Source organism: Oncorhynchus gorbuscha, linkage group LG25 (genome assembly GCF_021184085.1).
Source record: "Oncorhynchus gorbuscha isolate QuinsamMale2020 ecotype Even-year linkage group LG25, OgorEven_v1.0, whole genome shotgun sequence".
Classification (NCBI taxonomy): domain Eukaryota; kingdom Metazoa; phylum Chordata; class Actinopteri; order Salmoniformes; family Salmonidae; genus Oncorhynchus; species Oncorhynchus gorbuscha.
The window spans coordinates 6,731,479-6,746,397 of NC_060197.1; the positions used below are offsets into that span (position 1 = coordinate 6,731,479).

General features: G+C 47.8%; 1 protein-coding gene across 1 annotated transcript in view; it reads right to left on the minus strand.

Moving 5' to 3' along the window:
* Window positions 1-14,919, minus strand: part of LOC124013561 (FYVE, RhoGEF and PH domain-containing protein 6-like) — a 28,817-nt gene that overhangs the window by 13,479 nt on the left and 419 nt on the right. The window contains exons 2-9 of the mRNA XM_046327883.1: window positions 13,459-14,142; window positions 11,794-13,324; window positions 4,967-5,084; window positions 3,331-3,398; window positions 3,138-3,168; window positions 1,447-1,598; window positions 1,138-1,294; window positions 659-746 (exon numbers count right to left, since the gene is read on the minus strand). Coding sequence (XP_046183839.1) covers window positions 659-746; window positions 1,138-1,294; window positions 1,447-1,598; window positions 3,138-3,168; window positions 3,331-3,398; window positions 4,967-5,084; window positions 11,794-13,324; window positions 13,459-14,142 — 2,829 coding nt within the window. The remainder of the gene's footprint in view (window positions 1-658; window positions 747-1,137; window positions 1,295-1,446; window positions 1,599-3,137; window positions 3,169-3,330; window positions 3,399-4,966; window positions 5,085-11,793; window positions 13,325-13,458; window positions 14,143-14,919) is intronic.

Below are 14,919 nucleotides of genomic sequence, written 5' to 3' on the forward strand. Positions count from 1 at the left end.
GATGATGTGATGTTATGATGTGATGATGTGATGATGTGTTGATGTGATGTGATTTGATGATGTGATGTTATGATGTGATGATGTGATGATGTGTTGATGTGATGTGATGATGTGATGATGTGTTGTGATGTGATGATGTGTTGATGTGATGTGATGATGTGTTGTGATTTGATGATGTGATGTTATGATGTGATGATGTGTTGTGATGATGTGTTGTGATGATGTGACTCAGTAGGTAGAGCATGGTGCTTGCAATGCCAGGGTTGTGGGTTTGATTGAAAATGTATGAGCTCACTACTGTAAGTTGCTCTGGATAAGAGCGTCTACTAAAATGGAAAAGGAATGAATCCACCATTTCAGTTTTCGCACTTGCAAAGTATTTCAAGGAACTGTAAAACTGTATGTCAAGCAAGTATTTTTCTACTCCAGAAGTATTATCATACTAACTGAAGTAGTATCATACTAACAGACTCAAGTTACAAATGCTGGTTAACAGTCAAATACATGTAGTTTTTTTTTTTAAATCACAAAAGCAGTGCACTGGGCCTTTCCTAGTCCTGTATCAGCAGACCGATATAGACTCTTCAGCACAGCATTTACCCCCCCTGCATTTCCAGCAACCCCCCCCCCATGTGTGTATATGTGTATGTGTGTGTACCTGTGAGCAGAAGCTGATACTGGGGGATTCTCTGTACAGGTTTCAGCAGGTAGTGCTTCAGAGCCAGGCTGGCACATCGAGGACTCATCTGGGACAGAGTACAGGGGAATTGTACCACACATTTGCAGTATTAACAGTATACATACACACATCTAGGACTCATCTGGGACAGAGTACAGGGGAATTGTCCCACACATTTGCAGTATTAACAGTATACATACACACATCTAGGACTCATCTGGGACAGAGTACAGGGGAATTGTCCCACACATTTGCAGTATTAACAGTATACATACACACATCTAGCTCCACGTCCTTGGCGCTAATGTAGTCCATCAACTATGCGGTTAGGAACTTCCTCTGACACACACACACACACGCACACACACACACACACACACACACACACACACACACACACACACACACACACACACACACACACACACACACACACACACACACACACAGCTGTTTACCTCAAACTCCCGGACCACAGTTGCGAAGCCAGGGTTTTTCCTACACTGTTCATCCAGCATAGCCACGTTGTTGTCAAACTGCCGGATGTAGGTGGAGTACATCTTCAGGTACGGTCCCTTCTGAACAAAGATGTCTGCCAGCCTCTGGTGGTCCCCCCTACACAGCAGAGAGAGAGGTGAGAGGGGCAGGGAGAAGAGAGGCAGAGGGAGGGAGATGGTCATTGTGGTCTGAGTTCAGCTGTCTAAGGCTTGGCATGGTCAGTTGAGGTTTGTATCTCTGGTGCTGATAATGATGGTGAGGGTGCGTACCAGTGGGCCACTCTCTCCTCTAGCTCCCGGAGCAGGTCTCGGTTGAGCTGGTATAGTTGAGGCAGGTAGTAGAGGATTTGGGTTAGAATACGCTCTTCAACCACCGGCTTGCCGTTCTGTCGCGTCGCCTTGGCAACTGCGTCCCGGAAATCCTGCAGGGAGGGAGGGGGTTAATGCTGACAGACGAATGAGGGGGAACTGACACAACGACAACACACACACACAGCTGCAGGGCGGAGAGAAGTTACACAGTACAGCACAGGAACACCTGGTTATCACCTCATAAACATGCGTCCCTCTGCATCACACACACACACACACAGACACACACACAGACACACACACACACAATTGAGTCAGCACTCTCACACTCTCACAGTGAGCCAACACCTTCCAGGTGGAAGGAAGTGGTGAGACAACCAGGGCAGGGTCCCAATGTCCTGGTGAACACTCGCAACACACCCACAATAAAACACGCACAGCTGCAGTGTGAAGGACCGAAACACGTTATCCCTAGAAAACACGTCAAAAGTCGAGTCAAAATATAATGCAACACATTATTGTGTGAGGACTTAAGTGTGGAACCAAAATCAACACAATATGCACACACACACACAGGATTAGCCGAGGCATTTCTAAGTCTGGGGGTCCTCCACCCACTCACTCACTGCAGGAAGCAGCTGTTCTGTGGTCAGGGGCAGCCATGGCCATGGAGACTGGAGAATGTGATTTGACCTCTTTCTTTAAGTCTCCCTCTCCCCCCTCTACTGTGTCTCTCTCTCATGCCCCATATTCAAAATGAATCCCATCGTGGGTCCTGTTTAAGGCAGACAGACAGGAGGACACTTGGCCCTGAGCGTGTGTGTGTGTGTGTACCTCCGATTCCCCTTTCGAACAGTCTGAAAGCCACTCCCAAGAGGAAATCTAATGTTGACTCTGGAGCCGTCTCAGACAAAATTGTGGGTTTAGAGAGATTTTAGAGACTAGGCTATGTGAGACAAATAAAGGCTGGATTAAATCATTTTTCCTTTAAATAAATAAAACATTGAAATACAACACAAGGTCTATCTTCCACTGCAACATCAAATCCTTTTTCAGAGCTCAGGAAAGCTTGACCTGGCTGGTACACTTGACACCTCAGCCTGACACCGCCCAGTAGACCAGACCAGTACAGTAATCACCGCCACACCACCAGCGCGAGTTAACAACACTCATCAGAGATCCCACACACCTGTCACCTCCCCCTCAACATCAAAGCACCCAGCTCTGTCGTCACGGTTACCTGCTCCACTTTTCACCCCAACAGACACAGAGCGGGGACGGTAATTCCTCCCACCAAGCAGGAGCAGTGAGCTAGCTAGCCGGTAGTTAAATATAATGAAACAACTCGAGCCTATGTTTCCACTCCATAAAGCCACCACTTGAAAGCTGAAACTAGCAACACATGCTTGACTCCTTAGCTTCCTTTATGACTTACATCTCAGTGTTTATCACTGATCCTGCTAAGTGTGATAGCTCCCAAAAACAACAGCAACCGTTCTACCAGAGACAACTCCACTGCGGAGTACTGCTGCCTCAGGGGCAGAGGAGAAAGGCAACATGGCTCAGCTAGTCGAAGGCTTGCTGAGTAACACCATTGAACACACAGATATGGTGCTCATCAAAAGCCCAGAGGCTTAAGTGATACTCACTATGTGAAGGAGCTTCAGGACGTCCACAAACCTGGAGGGAGAGGAGATGGGTGTGAAACATTATATATGACCAGAAAAAAACACACAGACACACAAACCCAATCAAGGACTTATTCATGAGAATATTCCACAGAATCGTTTCTTGTTTTCAGAGGTGGAGGTGTGTGTGTGTGTGTGTCTCTCGGGTACTCACACTTTCTCAGAGCTCATGATCTCCTGGGCGATATGCACCAGCTTTTTCCTCTTCACCTCATCCTCCTGCTGGAACGACAGACAGACAGACAGACAGACAGACAGACAGACAGACAGACAGACAGACAGACAGACAGACAGACAGACAGACAAGAGAAAAGCACAGCATTCAGTCAATATAGTAAAAAAAGCTAGCTAGCCATATTCTAAACGTTACAGACATACTTCTACTTACAAGGTCACTGCAGCCCACCATCTGACTGTCCTACTATAGTATGCATAGGCACAATAACCACCATCCTACTGTCCTACTATAGTATGCATAGGCACAATAACCACCATCTGACTGTCCTACTATAGTATGCATAGGCACAATAACCACCATCTGACTGTCCTGCTATAGTATGCATAGGCACAATAACCACCATCTGACTGTCCTGCTATAGTATGCATAGGCACAATAACCACCATCTGACTGTCCTGCTATAGTATGCATAGGCACAATAACCACCATCTGACTGTCCTGCTATAGTATGCATAGGCACAATAACCACCATCCTACTGTCCTACTATAGTATGCATAGGCACAATAACCACCATCTGACTGTCCTGCTATAGTATGCATAGGCACAATAACCACCATCTGACTGTCCTGCTATAGTATGCATAGGCACAATAACCACCATCTGACTGTCCTGCTATAGTATGCATAGGCACAATAACCACCATCTGACTGTCCTTCTATAGTATGCATAGGCACAATAACCACCATCTGACTGTCCTGCTATAGTATGCATAGGCACAATAACCACCATCTGACTGTCCTTCTATAGTATGCATAGGCACAATAACCACCATCTGACTGTCCTGCTATAGTATGCATAGGCACAATAACCACCATCTGACTGTCCTGCTATAGTATGCATAGGCACAATAATCTGCCCATTTGCTGTCTCTAAACAGACACTCCAACAGAGATTATGTCCGAAAGCACGTCTGTCCGAAAGCACGTCTCTTCCCCTCACTACTCTCTATCCACGTCAGCTATCTTCTCTCCCCTCTGCACTCTCCCTCCCTCACTCTCTCTCTCCCTCTTTCAGTCTGATAGTGAGTGGTCTGGGGTGGAAATGAGGCAGTCTTAATTTGGACACTTGCATGACTGAAGGGGCCTCCTGCTCCTAATTGTGTGTGTGTGTGCATGTGTGCTCATGTTGTCTGTTACAGACACAGGATTTTAGAGTATCATAAATAGGGTCAGACAGAGTTATTCCTGCCCCCTAAACCCTCTACGTCTGACACCCCCAGACAGAATGACAGCTCCATCACACGCAGGCACAGTGTGACATCCCCCACCTGCCTTTCTTTCCTTCACAGAGTCCTGTGCCCAGCACCCATTTTGGCTCCATGACGCCTGTCTGATAGTGTCGTTATCACTCGTGTTACGCCTGCCAATATCCTTCCTGTTATACCACCTGTCAACACTGTCCTCGCTCTGTCTCAGTAACATCCCCTCTGTTATCACTCATGCCTAGGACCTACCAGAGCAGAAACGTCTAAAGAACCCTACCGTAACCTTATTGACAAGGCCGCCACATCCACTGTGTATCGGGGTGTGTGTGTGTATTAAAGGTAGCTACCTGTCTGTCTTCTTCTGACAGCTCCAGGTGCTCCTTGCTGGAGGTGGAGCTGTTGTCATCCTCGTCAGAGCTGTGGACTTCCTCCTCAGAGTGAGCATCATCCAATCCATGCCAGCCCCTGCAGGCAAAACAGGAAGTCCCGGTCACCGCATTATCCTCATGGTTATCAGGCAGAGTGTGTGAGCGCTTACACGTACAGTATTTATATGCAAGCATACCACGTACACACACTTCTGAATGGACTTTTTCATGTTTTTTGGGAACAGTAATTGGCACGATGTCTCTATATGTGACTAGGATGATGAGCAGCCTGAAGCACGGTCAATACGTTGTCCACAGCTGTACTCGGGTAAACATAGTTGCCATGAAGACTCCACAGACAGCCTTGTCTGCTGGCAGCAGGGCAACAGCCTGCTCTTCAGTCAGCTGATACGGGTCTGTCTGCTGAGTGGCACAAGTAGCAACATTTGTTTGTGCCACTAATGTTTTCATCTTGGCTTCACAGCCTGTACAGGAAATGTTATCCCAGCTGGATTTTGAACCAAACAAACCCCAAGTACTGTCTACGTTCTAATCTGGAGGACTCGTAAGATACTGTCACTCTCTTTATTTTGACTACTTTGTCTGTCCCCTTCCCTCTCTCTCAGCTACCCCTCTTTCCCTCTCCTCTTGTCTCTCCTTCTTCCCTCTATACCCTGTTTCTCTTCCCTACCCCCATGTTTCCCTCTCCTCTTGTCTCTCCTTCTTCCCTCTATACCCTGTTTCTCTTCCCTACCCCCCTCTTTCCCTCTCCTCTTGTCTCTCCTTCTTCCCTCTATACACTGTTTCTCTTCCCTACCCCCATGTTTCCCTCTCCTCTTGTCTCTCCTTCTTCCCTCTATACCCTGTTTCTCTTCCCCACCCCCTCCTTCCCTCTCCTCTTGTCTCTCCTTCTTCCCTCTATACCCTGTTTCTCTTCCCTACCCCCATGTTTCACTCTCCTCTTGTCTCTCCTTCTTCCCTCTATACCCTGTTTCTCTTCCCTACCCCCCTCTTTCCCTCTCCTCTTGTCTCTCCTTCTTCCCTCTATACCCTGTTTCTCTTCCCTACCCCCATGTTTTCCTCTTTCCTCCCATTCTTCCACTCTCTCTTTCCTCCCATTCTTCCACTCTCTCTTTCACTTCCATTCTCCCTCCATAGACGGGCCTTCCTGCACACTGGGTCAGGCACAGAGCGCCTCTTGTTCACTGCCTGAGGCTAGTTACATAAACTAAGAAGGCTGAGATGCTTGGGAAACACTACAGACTCACGACACACATACACAACTCTTTCAAACAACCACAACGGCACACACATACACACATGCTTGCAAGCACACACACAAGCATGCACAAATGCAAGCATCTTTCAAACGATGAAATACACATAAACAGGGGCAAATATCACACAGTGAACGATGAACACTAATATTATCTGACTGGAGTACCAGATCTGGGCAGTTAGATATATGTGGAAGAGTTGCATACGGCACTTTACTGCTGAACTCTTTGAGTCTAATATTTCCCTTCACCTGCCCTTCTTTCTACCTGTCCAGTAATCTGATTGACCTTTATCTCATGGCCCCAGAGTGGCGTAACAAAATACTGGTCTGAGCACGCACGTGCACTGCACACACACAACTGCACACACGGAACTGCCTTTTGATATATGAGGTAAACACACACACAAGAACACTTGAATGAGGATGTGATTACAGTGAGTTGGGAGTGGGGCTGCAAAGGGCCGGAAAATTCCAGTAAATTTTCCATGGAAAGTTAAGCACGGGACTTTTGCTTAAATTCATTTTAAAAAGTCAGCTTATAACAGTGAACCTTTTTTTTGTGGGATACACATAAGGCAATTCTAGGTCTTGTGGCATATTCTGGTAAACTATCCCCAATTCAATGGAATTGCAACCCTCTGCATGCACAGTGCATTCTTCCATCACATGTACAGCTGATTCTCAAGATCTTGCACACTAATGAAATGCTATTGAGCCCACACTACTACACTGTCTGAGCCAAAGACTACATGCTTTCTGGTAAGTTTTTATTACAATACTGGGTGGGGTGAATATATTTTATATGACATACATTATTTTGTGTTAATTAGTAAATAGTAGCCTACAGCAAAGTGTGTTTTAAATCATTTATAACTTGTTAACAATTTCTGCTAGTTAGTTTTTGCTACCATGTGGGTTTTAGCTTGCTTGAGCCTGCTAATGGAGGAGTGTTATTTCACCTGTTTCCATACATGTTTCATTTTAAAAGATGTATCTTACAAAGGAGTTGCTTAATCTAACTGCTTAACTATCTGTATTTGTTTTTTTTCTCTACTTTTTTTCTTCTAATCTATACAGGAAAATGCCACGGGCACTAATCTGATGTGTGGATACATTTCACTGCAGCTAATGTAGAAGGAAAAGCTGTGTACATTTGCTAATACTGTGCCAAATCATATGTGAAGAATGCAACAAAGATGCAGAATCATCTGGCCAAGTGCATAAAGTTCCCTCAGCGCTCACAACAAGCAACCTCTGACAAAAGTCCCTCTACTGCTATTCGAGGTGAAAATGATGAATCAGACACCTTATCGATAGCAACAGTTCATGGTCCTCCTGGAATCAGAAGTGTGTTTGACACAATGGAGAAACGTAGTCAGAGAAATGCTGATGAATGTCTTGCTCGAGCTGTGTAGGCAACTGGTTCACCTCTGATGCTCACAGGCAATGTGTATTGGAAGAGATTTCTGAATGTTCTTCGCCCAGCATACACCCCTCCAACCAGAAATGCTTTATCTACTAATTTGTTGGATGCAGAGTTCAAGTGAAGGTCTGGTAAATCATAGAGAAAGCAGACTGTATTGCAATCATCTCTAATGGGTGGTTGAATGTTTGTGGGCAAGGAATAATTAACTACATAATCTCCACCCCTCAACCAGTATTCTACATGTGCACAGACACAAGGGACAACAGACACACCGGTCTCTACATTGCAGATGAGCTGAAGGCAGTCATCAATGACCTTGGACCACAGAAGGTATTTGCACTGGTGACAGACAATGCTGTGAATATGAAGGCTGCTTGGTCTAAAGTGGAGGAGTCATACCCTCTCATCACACCCACTGGCTGTGCTGCTCATGCATTGAATCTGCTCCTCAAGGACACCATGGCACTGAAAACAATGGATACACTCTACAAGAGAACCAAGGAAATGGTTAGGTATGTGAAGGGTCATCAAGTTATAGCAGCAGTCTACCTCACCAAGCAAAGTGAGAAGAATAAGAGCACCACATTGAAGCTGCCCAGCAACACCTGTTGTGGTGGTGTTGTCATCATGTTTGACAGTCTCCTCGAGGGGAGTGGAAGGAGTCTCCACAACAGCCTGCCGATATGGACAGCTCCATCAACAGGATCCTCTTGGATTATGTATTTTGGGAGAGAGTGGTAAGCACTCCTGAAACCTATAACAGTAGCCATTGCACGGATTGTGGGAGACAATGCCTTCCTGTCTGATGTTCAGACTCTGCTTGCAGATGTAAGAGATTAAATCTGTACTGGCCTGCCCACTGCAGTTCTGAAATACATCAAAAAGCTTGAAGACTTCTGCCTGAAGCCCATACACGCCGCAGCATACATGTTGGACCCCAAGTATGTTGGCAAGATCATCCTGTCTGGTGTAGATTAACAAGGCCTATGGTGTCATCATCACTGTGTCTCGCCACTTTGGCCTGGATGAGGGCAAGGTTCTTGGCAGTCTAGCAAAGTACACTTCCAAGCAAGGGCTTTGGGATGGAGATGCAATATGGCAGCCGTGCCAACATATCTCATCAGCCACGCCAACATATCTCATCAGCCGTGCCAACATATCTCATCAGCCGCGCCAACATATCTCATCAGTCGTGCCAACATATCTCATCAGCCGTGCCAACATATCTCATCAGCCGCGCCAACATATCTCATCAGTCGTGCCAACATATCTCATCAGCCACGCCAACATATCTCATCAGTCGTGCCAACATATCTCATCAGCCTTGCCAACATATCTCATCAGTCGTGCCAACATATCTCATCAGTCGTGCCAACATATATCATCAGCCGTGCCAACATATCTCATCAGTCGTGCCAACATATTTCATCAGCCACGCCAACATATCTCATCAGCCACGCCAACATATCTCATCAGTCGTGCCAACATATCTCATCAGCCGTGCCAACATATCTCATCAGCCGTGCCAACATATCTCATCAGTCGTGCCAACATATCTCATCAGCCACGCCAACACATCTCATCAGTCGTGCCAACATATCTCATCAGTCGTGCCAACATATCTCATCAGCCACGCCAACATATCTCATCAGTCGTGCCAACATATCTCATCAGCCGTGCCAACATATCTCATCAGCCACGCCAACATATCTCATCAGCCGTGCCAACATATCTCATCAGCCGTGCCAACATATCTCATCATCCACGCCAACATATCTCATCAGTCGTGCCAACATATCTCATCAGTCGTGCCAACATATCTCATCAGTCGTGCCAACATATCTCATCAGCCGTGCCAACATATCTCATCAGTCGTGCCAACATATCTCATCAGCCACGCCAACATATCTCATCAGTCGTGCCAACATTTCTCATCAGCCACGCCAACATATCTCATCAGCCACGCCAACATATCTCATCAGCCGTGCCAACATATCTCATCAGCCGTGCCAACATATCTCATCAGTCGTGCCAACATATCTCATCAGCCACGCCAACACATCTCATCAGTCGTGCCAACATATCTCATCAGCCACGCCAACATATCTCATCAGCCACGCCAACATATCTCATCAGCCACGCCAACATATCTCATCAGCCACCTGATGGAAGGAACTTTTGGATCTGAGGCTTTTCCCCCTGTTGCCTCCATCATCTCCAAATCCCACCAACATCAGTCGCTTCAGAGCACAACTGGTCCTTGTTTGGAAACACACACACACCAAAGCACGCAACAGGCTGACCAATACAAGGGTTGAACAATTGGTGGCCATCAGGGCAAATTTGAGGCTTTTTGAGCCTGACAAAGAGCCATCCTCAACAAGGTTGGAAAGTGACAGTGAAAATGAGGCCTCAAAGTCTGATGTTCAAGAGGTGGACCTTGAGGAGGTCCAGGGAGAAGACATGGAAGCCTGAGAGGAAGACAACCAAAGCTTTAGTTTCTAAACTATCATTTTACAGATGTATGTTGAAAACGTTTTTGGGAGATGCGATGAATCATTGGGGATCATTCAATACCCCTTTCTTTTGTTGTTCTTCACATGTGAAGAGTCAACTCATTTAATTAAAGTTGAATTCATGACTACATTTTATTACATTTTTTCTAATTGAAGGATTTCATCATTTGCAATTATATCTACTTATGATAAGGTAAAAGGTTTATGTTTCTGTCTCCATATGATATGATAAATATATCCAATGCAAAAAAACATCTACATTTAAATGGTATTATATAAATTTGCATATATTTCCATTAATTCCCATATATTCCCGTTAATTCCCATATATTTCCGTTAATTCCCACAGAAGGTTTCCACCTCTGAATATTCGTCAAAATGTGCAAACCTAGTTGGGAGTCCTGACTCTTGTTAGCAAGGACCGTGTCCAGTCCATTCACTCATCCACACACACAAATATTTTAGTGTCCAAAACAGTAGCAAAATATTAAATTACGTTGAGTCATTCAAAAAAGGGTTTCGCTGAGAATAGGAAAGAGAGTGAGAAACCGAAAGAGAGATGGGAGAGAGAGATGGCAGAAAGAAAGGGAACATGAGAGAAAGGGAGAGATATGGAAGAGGGACAGGAAGAGATCAAGAGAGTGGGAGGGAGGCAGAAGGAGAGAGGCTGGTGGTTGCTGGAGGTTTATTTTCCCTGTTCAGAATGCAGTGTGGCGTTTCTGCGATTTTCAGACATTTCCTGCTCTGGCCACTGAAAATAACCCACAGGAAAACAGTCCAACCTGCTGCACATCAATGCTCTATTCACAGCCTGGAGGGCTAACACTGAAGCTAACTCTCACACTTGTACAAGCACAGCCTGCTAATGCTAACACTCACACAGCATGTTGGTCTACGTTGTAAATACGATGTAACAATGGGTATAGTGCACACAATGAAGTTACATTGTACCTGACATGGTCTTACCCCCATGTAAATGCATAGTTTTAGCACCAAAGTGGGACCAAGACTGTAAAGTGAAAACTAACTCACACACAAGCACAACCTGGGCACTGGCCTAAATACTAAAATACTTAGTCTCACTGTGACACAGTACACATACACACACACAAATAGAAACCACTAAACACAGTACACACACCCTTGGCATTGTCCTAGGTTCAAAATCAAAACATTTACTGTAAATTGCTCGAGTCTCTCTTTCCAGGAAATCTGATTCATGAAGCATTAAAGCTCCTTGAAAGTGACACATCTATGACTGTCGTGGTACATTAACAATACGGTAGCAAAAAGTATGATGATGTAATAACTGAGTTATTTACTGCAGGCAACTGATGATCAAAGGATTACGATCAGCTCTGTAACTCTGGATTCGTTGAAACCTAAGTCGCCCATGACACACGAGAGGCACGATGCAATCAGACAACAAAATGACACACACTCCGTTGAAACCTAACCCAGACCCTTTGTGTGTGTAGACAGAGGAAGAAAGAATTCCCAATCACACGCACAGTCGCACACACACACACACACACCACACACACACGCACAAACAAACACACACACTGTGACACACATGCTGTACCTCTCATAGTCAATGGAATGGGGTCGCTTATAGTCGCAGTGGCTCTCGTATGGATCCTGCACCTCATAGACGTCTGAGTCACTGTGTCTGTGTGTGCTTGGGTCCAGACTGTGTGTGAGTGGCCAGCCCAGCCGTGCGCTGAGGAAAGGCAGGTTCATGTACTCCGGTATCTCCTCATACAGCGGAACATTCTCATACTCCACCGACCCCTCTCCATCCCCGCCAGACACCCCCGCGCTGCCATTGGACTGGTCCACCATCCCCGTCCGACCGCCCGGCTCCACGCTGGTACAATCCAGAGACTCGCCGCTTCTGGTCAGTAACCGTGGCAACATCCTGACAGACAACCGCAGCTCCAGAAGCTTCCGGAAAGAAAGGCTCCTCTTGGTGCCGCCGGAGCGGGCCAGCAGGTCAGCCGAGGAGAAGGACTGGGCCCTCTGTTTCCCTCCCAGCAGAGCTGCTTTCCCCTGGGGGGGCCCTCGGCTGCTGCTGCCGCTGCTGTGTCTGGAGGAGCTCTGCCTGCTGAAGAAGGGCCTTGGGAAGCGCCAGGCTGGTTTCTCCTGTGGGGTGGCAGGCAGCTCCCTCATGGGGGTGTTGGTGTGGTGCGGAGGGGGTGGAGGGGGTGTGATGGACGGGGGGGCACCCGCTGGCAGGCTGTGTCTCTGGGGCTTCCTGGGCGGGGCCCTGGGTGACCCTCCCTCTTCCGCTGAGCTGGCCTTCATTGTCAAACCGACGGGGGGCGGGCGGCAGCTGAGCTTGATCTGTTTGGGCAGGCTCCGGGTGATGGGGTAGCGCTCAAAGTCTCCGTACCCTTCCTCAACTTCTTCTTCCTTCTCCTCCTCTTCCTCCTCTCCTCCTCCTCTTCTCTCTGAGGTCAGTGCATTGAGCTCAGGCTGAGAGAGCAAGTCCAGAGAGTGGGAGGTGTTTCGGTTGAGGGAGGGGGGACAGTGGATGGCTCTGTGGAGGCGGGGGGAGAGAGACTTCTGTCTAGGTGGAGGCACAGGGTGAGGCTCCTCTTCAACTTCAGGGCCCTGGGAGGGAGAGGGACTGTCATACACTCCCTGGGTGTGTTCTTCCTTCTCTGAGGTGACACATCTCCCCCCACTCCCCTCAGACTCCCCCACCTCTTCCCCCTGTGTGCGGTTCTTTGTCTCTCCCTCCTGGGTGCTGGCCTCCAGGCCATCCTGCCTTACCAGGGCTGGTTTCCGGGGCTTACGTGGCAGCGGCACGGGCAGGGGCTTACTGGGAGCGGCAGGGAACGAGAGGTCAGTGGGTAGCCTGGGTATTCTGGAACACTGTGTACTATTGTCTGTGTGGGGGGGTGCTGTCAGGCTCACTGTCCACCTGGGAGGGGGCGAGGGTGGGGGGTAAAATGTGCGGGGGTGCGGGTGGGTGGAACTATCTGAGAGGGGGTGCGGGTGGGAGGGACTGTCTGAGAGAGGGTGCAGGTGGGAGGGACTGTCTGTGGGGGGTTGCGGATAGGGGAGACTTCCAGTGGGAGGATGAGGGGAGTGGGAATGGTGTCGGTCTCATTGCAGTCTATATTACAGCTGTCAGTGTATATCTGTTCTGCATTAGAAGCTTTAGTCTCAGTCTGTGTAAGTGTCTCTGCCACCTCAAGAACATTACATGAATGGTCCCCTGAACCAGTCTGATACTGCTGACCCTCCTGTCCTTTCTGGTTCTTCTGTCTCTCCTCTTTGTTCTCCTGCAGCTTCTCTTCATCCCTGCTCCCCTCTCCATCCCTCTGCCCCTCCTGTCTCTGAGGTTTGTCCTTGAGCCTGAGATGGAGGGTGTTCGTCACTCCCCCGCTCTCCTCACTGTCTCCGTTCTCTGTTTTACCCGGCAGATTGGCTACCAGTGTTCCAGTGCTTTCAGTGGCATTCCCGTTTGGCCAGGAGCCGAGCGTATTGCTCCCGACCACTGTAATGTTCCCATTCCCTAGTCGTTTGCATTGGGAGCAGTCCTGGAGTCCACAGGAGCACGTAGGAATGATGTAGTCCGAGTCGCGCAGGATGGGCTGCGACAGGATCCCGTTTCTGGAGTTGAGGAAGAAGAGGCTGTCGTCCCCAGCCCCCCGGCACTCCTGGGATGGGGTTTGGGGTACTCTGGGTCTGAGGGGTGGGGGAGAAGCCGGGGCTGGAGGGGCAGAGGTTTTGGAGAGGCATGGTTTGGGCGCCACAGCAGGTTTGGCTCTCTTTAGCACGGCAGGGGAGGGTTGGGTAAGAAGGGGGGAGGGTTGGGAAGGCTGGGAGAGGAGAAGATCAGGTTTGGGAGCGATGGGAGGAGGCGAGAGCTTCACCGAGGGGGCGAGTTTGGGTTTGGGAGCCACTGGCGGCTTCTTCACACCTGTAGAGAATTAGAGGAGGAAGAGTGAGGAGTAGACATTAGACAATGCTGGGGAGGGGGGCTGCTGAAAACACACACGTCACAGGAGGAAAAGAAAGAATTGACCCTTTAACCTTTATAGCTGCTTAAAGGCACAAACGGGAGGCAAAAAGCAAAACAGAGCACATTCCACTGCCCTGCACGCACTACCCTGGATATCCCCTGAATCCCCCCCTCCCTAACACCTCATCGACACATACTAACCAGTCAGCAGCAGCACCTCGTGAGGTAAGAGGGGACACTAAGGAAGGTTGGGCGCAAATGGTCAGAAAGTGAAGGAATGAAAGAACCAAATGATTCCTGTACTCATATATTGGCTGTGTTCTGTCTGTACGGAAAAGCTGAACAATCAAAAAAACTAACTATAACCTAAGCGACATCACATCTCCCACAAATAAAACACCTTGACGGTAAATGCAATTACTGTGTGAATGTGTCTCTAAGCGGGCACCAGACACGCCCGTGGCAGATAGAGACTGCACTACATGGATAACTGGATTATGAATACAGACCTCTGCATTGAATATGAGACACTCGTTCCTGCATTGAAGGTCCTTCAATATCAGGTGAAGAATGACGATCCTCATGATGGTTATGAAACACTATAGCACCACACCTCACCTCCTAAGGTGTTAGGAATCACCGGTGGTAGACAAATGTTACATACATGATAATCTATGCCATTGCCAAGAGTTCTCTTAATATACAGTTAATCCACTGATTCCCTAATATATGGAC